The sequence below is a fragment of the Microcebus murinus genome, chromosome 21, assembly GCF_040939455.1.
Source record: "Microcebus murinus isolate Inina chromosome 21, M.murinus_Inina_mat1.0, whole genome shotgun sequence".
Classification (NCBI taxonomy): domain Eukaryota; kingdom Metazoa; phylum Chordata; class Mammalia; order Primates; family Cheirogaleidae; genus Microcebus; species Microcebus murinus.
This window is the reverse complement of record NC_134124.1, coordinates 11,620,717-11,628,561: the sequence shown is the minus strand read 5'-3', so window position 1 is coordinate 11,628,561 and position 7,845 is coordinate 11,620,717. Positions and strand designations below refer to the sequence as shown.

The following is a 7,845-nucleotide window of genomic DNA, read 5'->3' as shown; positions in this document are numbered from 1 at the left end:
AATTATAAAACCTAGTTCTTTTTGTGGCATTACATATTTAATATGACCATTTTTAATTCATCCTTATTTCTTCCTTTTGCACTTATTCTAATACATGGGTTTTGCTCCAAGTTTTCAGTTAATATTAGGATTCAGTATCTAAGACCTTCATAGTCCTGCTTGAGACAAATTGGACAAATGTAGCAGTTGAATGGCTTAAGATTTTATGGAAGAAATATAGTGGAATTCAGCAATCATCCCATATTCATTTTTGTGACATAGTATGGGCAGTTAATGGAACCACCCATGGGGCCATATATATCATTAAATTATGGATTACTCTCAAGTTACTCTGACTCAAACCAAGGAAAGGCCAAGAAATAAACAGCTCTCCTAGGGAAAGGTCATTATTTTCATTCCTTGTTGAGTATCATTAGGACATTAGGATACATCTCACTACGAGATGTGCTCCCATCTACCCAGAGATTCATCTACAATGATGCAGGCTTTCAGTCTGGCAACATACACACACACACAATATGGGATGGGGGAGGGGTTATGGTTGACAGACAGATGAAATGGCAAAAGGATTCTGAAAATCTACTATGCCCTAGTCCTAGGATGTTCTTCTTTGGGCCTTTTCTCTTAAGATAATGAATAATTCATGCTTTTACTTATTTGTAGTGGGAAGAAAGCAAGAGGAAATGAGGAAGAGCTTTTAGGAAGCAAAGGAAACGTTGACTCATACTCCCTAAACAGCAGAGTTTCTCGAAGTAAGGTCTACAGATAATCCTCACCAAAATCATTAAAGATGCTAGCTCAAAATGCAGATTTCTTGGCCCTCCTTCAAGTTTCTGAATCAGACTCTTTGACGTTTGGGTGAAGGAATCTGCATTTTCACATACACCAGTGCTGCAAATGATTTGTGTGCCTAATGAGTATTAAGAAATGCTGCTAAAAAGTTTGCAATGGAGGTCACTGGGAAAACAATCTCTATTCCAATGTATACAACAAGATAAGGAAAAGAGACATTTCAAACAAATAAGCTCTGTGTTTGTATCACAAGTCTGTGACTATTAAAGTTTAAGACTATTCTTTCAGCAGGGGTGGAGAGCAATAACCATTTCATCTAAAACCAGAATGATGAAAGCAATATAAATCAAACCTATTCCAGCAGGTTTCATTTGGTCTAATTTCTCTGCAGATATTAATCATTCTATAGTCTTGTACAAATGACATCTAACTCCATTGTAACTCAGAATGCAGAATGCTCACTCTGACTCTTTCTCTAGTGTGTTATTTTGACAATATAAAAGAAAATAAATAAATTGGAACACTGGGCCATGAAGATCACAAGACAACAACAATACCAAGACATTAAAGAGAGAAATGGCCCATGCTAAACCTATAACCCAGCATGCAAATTGGCAAAAACATTTATCTGCCACAGAGTCACCAGGGAGAAAAAAAATAAACTTTCTTCATTTTTTCCTTTGAAAATTGCTATGTCAAGTGGAGATGACAAAGAATTCCTCCTAAAAGTTCACAGAACAATCTTATTAATTCTAGTAAAGATCATCCAGAAGACCAAGGTTAGTCAAATTCCACAGCATGGTATCTATTGGCAGAAAATACCACCATTCAAATAACTCAAATCTACACTGTAGTAGATAGAAAGCTGGAAGCTTGAAATTTGCAGCAAAGGAAAATGTATGAGAATCTAAGTTTGGCTTCCATTCTGGGAGCCAGTGTCAAGTAATTTTGTAAAACACAATACATGCCTTTTCTTTTTCTAACTGGAGAATGTTCTACTTGGCACAAAGGATACTCTGAGAAGAATCTAAAACCCAGGGATGCAAAAGTAATCCAGACACACAAGCAGTGGTAATGAAGAGGGCCCAGAATGAACAACACACCTGTGCCTATGGATAAAGCTTCCTCTGAATCACACAAGGCTAATTAAAAAGTGAAAAAGTCCATGTCAGCTCCCTTTAATAAATGTGTCACCCCAAAGAGAAGTGGTTGAGACAGACATAACTGTGCAGGAATAAAGAGCAAAGGAAATGCGTATGATTTGTGCATTTTCCCCTTTTATTTTAATTCACCATGCATGCATTTCCAGTAAGATAACTGTGCAATAATTACAAGGGATAATATCACTGCATATTTTGGAAGCCACTTCACTTTGTTGTTTTTATGACCACATCTCAGTGCAATTTTTCTTAGCGGAGGGAAGAAGAGTGCACTACCATATGATCTAGAAGTTTTATGTTCCTGTCTTCCTCTTTTCCTGCTGGGCACGGATCACTTCCTCTTTCTGATAGTAGGTCTCTATAAATATGTTTCTGACTTCAAGAGACCCACACATCCTTAGGGAATGATCTCCCCAACCTCACTGGATTTTAGCACTGCATGATTTCCCAGGAGGCAATCTAAGTTGGGAATCTATATGTGACCCCCCATTCATTTGCCCCATCTGATGCTATTCGTTCCTTTATAACAGCAGAGTATAGCCCCTGTCATAAGCAATTCTCAAGAAGCAAATCACATATATTTTTCTGTTCAGAATTGAACTAAAAATTCTAAAATCTATGTTAACTTCAGGGAAAGAGGCCTGATTCACAGTGACTTCCAAGGCTACTCGAGCATCTAATCCTGTAACTCACGTACCCAGCCCTCATTTCCAACCTTGCAGGCCACCTGGACCTCACCTGATAACTCCATTCAAACTAGGACTGAAGATTTCCATGCGCCTGATGGCTCCATAGAGTCTTTGACTGAGCAGGTCTATATCTGTCTCTATACCACACCACACAAACGAACAGCATGTTATTGTCTTAGCTATTTGGACTTTTCACCATGAGGTGGGTGCCAGCTTAGGGATGGGCCAGAATAAAAAAGCTCTTGTTATTGCAGTGGTTGTTTTAAACAGATTTCCTACTCCTAGTTTCATTCACTAGGGGCATAAAGAATACCTGAGCAGAAAAATTTCATGACAGGTCAGGTGCTGAAGGAATAGTGTCATGAACACTTTTTTTTTTTTTTGCAGTGTTTAATTTCCTGTTTAAAGTATGGAGTAGAAGTATTTATTGCATTGACTGCCAACTCAATTCTCCAGTTCTTACTTAGATGTCTCTCTATCTTGATACCATTACAGTCAGGTCTGAAATTTAAGGAAGATGGAACTTTGGCTGTTTTAGTTAGATCCTAAACTCTTTCACAGCACTTTCAGAGGGACCACAATAGTTATTTGACCAAAGTGAGTTTGAAGATATTTTCCCCAAATTCAACTTCTCCTTGACCCATTAAGCTCTGTGATTCTTTGCAGGGTCTTCTACCATTAGGATGATGGTGTTTTGATGCACTATCAAGAAACATTGAAAAGAATGAAAACATATCGGTAGGCTTTATAAACAAACCTATGTTGTAGTTAAGATCGAATATCCACTAATATATTAATACAGAAAAGGATATCACTTAAATTCATAAATTATAAGTCTCTTGACAACTCAACTCCCCAAAGAGATTTTCTTTTTCACTTGTGTAAAATTTTAAACTTCATTCAAACCTTCAGGACAAGAAAACATAGGCTAAGCCTTTCATTTGCATGTGAAGGCAAGAAATATAAAAATTCAGAAAGATATTCATATACTAATGGGCAATAGTAACAGAAATCAAGACAACACCTCTTACATGATAAATATGCATCAGTAAAAGATTTCAAAAGGAAGAAATCCGGCATTATCTTTTCCTCCTACAGACATCATCCAGTTGCCTTTATTACCTGGGATACACATACACACACGCACACACACACACACACACAAATAAAAAATTAGAAGTGCTTGGCACACAATTAATAATTGACAAATTATTTTTTTTAGTTACCACTGAAATGCATGAGGAATGCTGAAAATAAAAAACTGGTCTTTTAACCTTCATTTAGCACAAGTCTATGAAAGAGCTATTGGTACAATTAAAGAATACAGAGTCACATGGATAGATGGCTATTAACAGATTTTTTTTTTTTGACTGTGTCTATACAGGTCCAATATATAATCAAAAGAGATAATTTAGAAAGCCAAAACCTTAACTTTGGAACGCCAGTTACCTAGGTTGTTACAGCCATCATAACAATGACACAGCTATAATTCCTAGTATGGACACAGCCAAATCGCAGAATGCCAAAAGCAGACACAACTGGCTAGAAGCAAGTAACAATATAGCATTGCAATTTAAAATTGTTATGAGACATCATTAGGAGGTGTGTGGAATACAATTTCCTCTAAAACAAAACAAAACAAAACAAAAAATGCTGGACCCTTATTCAAGTACTGTGTGTTGTTCTTATTTCCACAACTACTCCGGAATACGGGGATCTTAATGTGGATTATGTGGAAAGGCCACATCATTAAAATGTGGGCAGTAAGAACTCCGAGAACATTGAGAGGATTGCAAAAATTCAGTTCAGGGTAGAAAAGGCTGAAAAGGTAGGGTCACTCCGTGGGCATTCTGGTGGATATGAACTTTTTTTTAAAGACCAAGAACATTCGACTGGTTCTATGTGCGCACCCTCTCCTAATGCACAGAAAGAGCAAAGCAGTCACATGGAGCCTGGGGGTGTTAATTTTGAAATAAGGAAGACAATTAGTTGATGATGAGGGTCACTGAATGTTAGAAAGATGTTATGGAGAGGCTGGAAAGGCTTCCCAGGGGAGTGTTAAGAAAGAGGCAGAGGCTCGTTTGTCGGAAGTGCTCTGAGAGGGAGCGGCCAGAAGCAGGTGCACAGCCCTTGGGATGCCCAGGCCCTGGCGTCATGTGCGTCGTGTGTATGTACATACTCAGTTGTGCTTGTGCTGCACAAATACTCATGCATACAGAGTCAGTATAAACTGGCACATATACATTTGAATGAAAAGTCATATAAATCTGCCATTCCCTCCCCCTCACTTACCCAATGAACCAAAAGAAAAAGCAAAATTAAAAAAAAATTCCAAACCTATGCCATTGGGCCAAATCTCTTTCTACCATCTACCATTATCCTCTTTCAAAGGAGGGAGGTAGAAGAGGAGAGGGAAAAAAAAACCCAGTTTGGGATAAATGACACCCAAGGCCTCTCGGCTACTCCGGTGTAGCCGGCTTTCGCTTTATATAAGATATTTAGCACATGGGACCAAGTTAACAAACAAACACACGACAAAAAAAGATTTTCTTGTATTTCCACATCTAGAAAGAGATCTACCCTGTGGATTTACATGTTAAGGTGAACTAGGTAAAGTAGGCAGTAGTGTATCAATGGACTATTGTGTTCTAACAAATATGTTATCGTTAGTTGTGATTTTTTTTTCCCTTTAAAATATGAATTCTTTAGGAGGTTTATTTCAAAATGGTGACTGATATTTTTTTTTCTTTTCCCACCCCCCAGCCCTCCCCTATAGATGATACTTCCGTAAAAGTTCAGACTGCCAAGGATGTTTTCTCTCAGGGAAGCGATCTGGGATTTTGATCTTTAGGAAATCCTGGATGCACTTCTCCAGCTCTTCCTCAATGGAGAGCTTTTCTTTAACAGCTTTTTTTTTACTGCTCATGTTTGACTCCCTGGAGCCGGAAGTCAGAGTCCGGAGCAGATCGCTTTTCCGCCTCATCTCTGACTGTTGGATCAGCTGGACCGGGCCCTTCTTGATGGGGCGGTCCAGAGTCTGGATGTTGGTCTGACGCGTCACAGGCCCACAGATGACCGTCTCCTGGGGAGAGCTGGCCTCAGACTGGCTGTCGCAGCTGGAGGTGGAGAGGTCATTGCAGGACGTGCCGCTCTCCCCTTCTTTGTCACCCTTGCCGTTCTTGCAGCAGCAATCACAGTGTGAGGATGACCACCTGGAAGGCTCACCTGCAACGGAAGCACAGCATCCAAGGGGTTAATGCCAGCCGGCTCAGCGTGGAGCAGCAACACAGCACTTGCACACGCACAAACAAGCATCACAGAACAATGCTTTTAGAAGAAGCGGGGTGGCACGCAGCTTGGGCTGCAAAATGAGCAGCCCAAAGCCAAGTCCACTGAAGGGAGGAAATGAATAATGGTATGTTGTGTAAAAATAAATATAGTATAATGCTTAAGCACTGGAGTCAGGAAGACCCAGCTACACCATTTATTAAACTTGTTACTTTGGCGGGTCCCTTACATTTTCAAAGCTTCGGTTTCCTCATCTGTGGGATGAGGATAATTTCCTACAACCTAGAGTTACAGGGAGGATTTAGATAAGTCAAGTGAAATTCTTAATGTCGTAGGAGACACACAGTAAGCACTCAGTAAATGCTAGCCAATTTCCCATGGCTGATGTTGAACCAAAGCTCCAAGTGAGAGCACTCAACACTATAGGGGGTGCTATCAGCGTGGAATGACAGTGATCGGCAAAGAAGGACTGACTCTGTGCATGCCCCCACCTGACTTCTATGCACCTATCATCTTGATGGGCCTCATGATAATTCTACAAACTCATTTGTTCCATCTTCGGCTTCCATACAAGGAAACTAAGACTCCTCCAGGGTTTAGGAAACTTGTCACCATTTGTGCAACTGGGAGGTGGCAGAGAAGGGATTTGAATATATATCTCCCAAATGCCATAACCATGGCAATTAACCATTTTATACAATTTCCTTGTCAGTAAAATCCCTGCTTCTACTTCGAAACAATGTTCAAGCTTTAACTTCTGAAGTTCCTGTTTACCTCTCCTCAGAAGAATTTGCTTTTCCCCCACTCTGAGTTATGGTTATAATTTGTAAGTACATCTATTATGTACATATCACATCATACTATAAATCTTTTTTACTTTATGCATGTCATCTACTAGACTATGAGCTCCTTAGTGAGTGCATAGTGAAGTATCCATTGTAATCCCAGCAAATGGCCTGGGAACAATGTAGAAATTCAACAAAAGACTGTATCCTGATAATAACTTTTATGTACGTGGATCCAGCCATGGCTGAAACTTGTGTTGTCAGTGGGCTTTTCAGTTATATGATACACTAAGTTCCCTTTTATTGTTAAGCCATTGTGAGTCCCTCTCCTCCCATTCCCCTGAGTCTTGTCTCTTAATACTACAGTCAGCAATTCAGAGGCAGAGAAATTTTTCAGGTACACAGTTGGTAGATCCATGAACTCGAAAAAGCCACAATCACGGCACAAAGCAACTTCCTAAACCTAAGTCACTGTACTCAACCTCTCACCCTCTGAACAGCCTCAGTCTTCCTGGAGTCACAAACTTAATACTATTTACTGATTATATGTAATGTGCTGGGCACTTCATATAGTTCTTTGCACTTAAGCCACAAAAGATGAAGGAAACAAATTCCTTTGTATGATACTGATATCAAGGATAAGGATAATGTAGTATCTTTATATGTTTTAAAGAAGATTCAGTTTTAATTTATACAATATCTTACTTTCATAAATAATAGGGCACATTATAACAGGATCCCACTTTGTTGCCATTTCTAATATGGTCGAAATAAAGGAAGCTTAGAATGGGAACTATTAGGAAAGTTATGTCCCATCTTCTTGTATAATGCCTGTCCTTTATATCTGCAATCCCCAGACCCTGGACCTCAGATGGGTACTATTCTGCGGCTTGTTAGCAACCAGGCCATACAGTAGGAGCTGAGTGACGGGCGGTTGAGCTAAGCTTCATCTGTATTTACAGCCGCTCCCCATTGCTCACATCCCCGCCTGAGCTCCGCCTCCTGCCAGATCACCAGGCAGTAAACTCTCAAAGGAGCGCAAACCCTACTGTGAACTGCACATGCGAGGGATCTAGGTTGCATACTCCTTAAGAGAATCTAATGCCTGATGATCTGAGGTGGAGCTGAAGT

The 7,845-nt window shown here is 39.8% G+C and overlaps 1 protein-coding gene across 2 annotated transcripts in view; it reads right to left on the bottom strand.

Moving 5' to 3' along the window:
* Window positions 1-813: 813 nt before the first annotated feature.
* Window positions 814-7,845, bottom strand: part of KCTD16 (potassium channel tetramerization domain containing 16) — a 254,534-nt gene continuing 247,502 nt past the window's right edge. For both annotated transcript variants that reach the window (XM_012748922.3, XM_012748923.3), the window contains exon 3: window positions 814-5,866. In XM_012748922.3, the coding sequence (XP_012604376.1) occupies window positions 5,412-5,866 (455 nt within the window). In that variant the 3' untranslated portion in view covers window positions 814-5,411. The remainder of the gene's footprint in view (window positions 5,867-7,845) is intronic.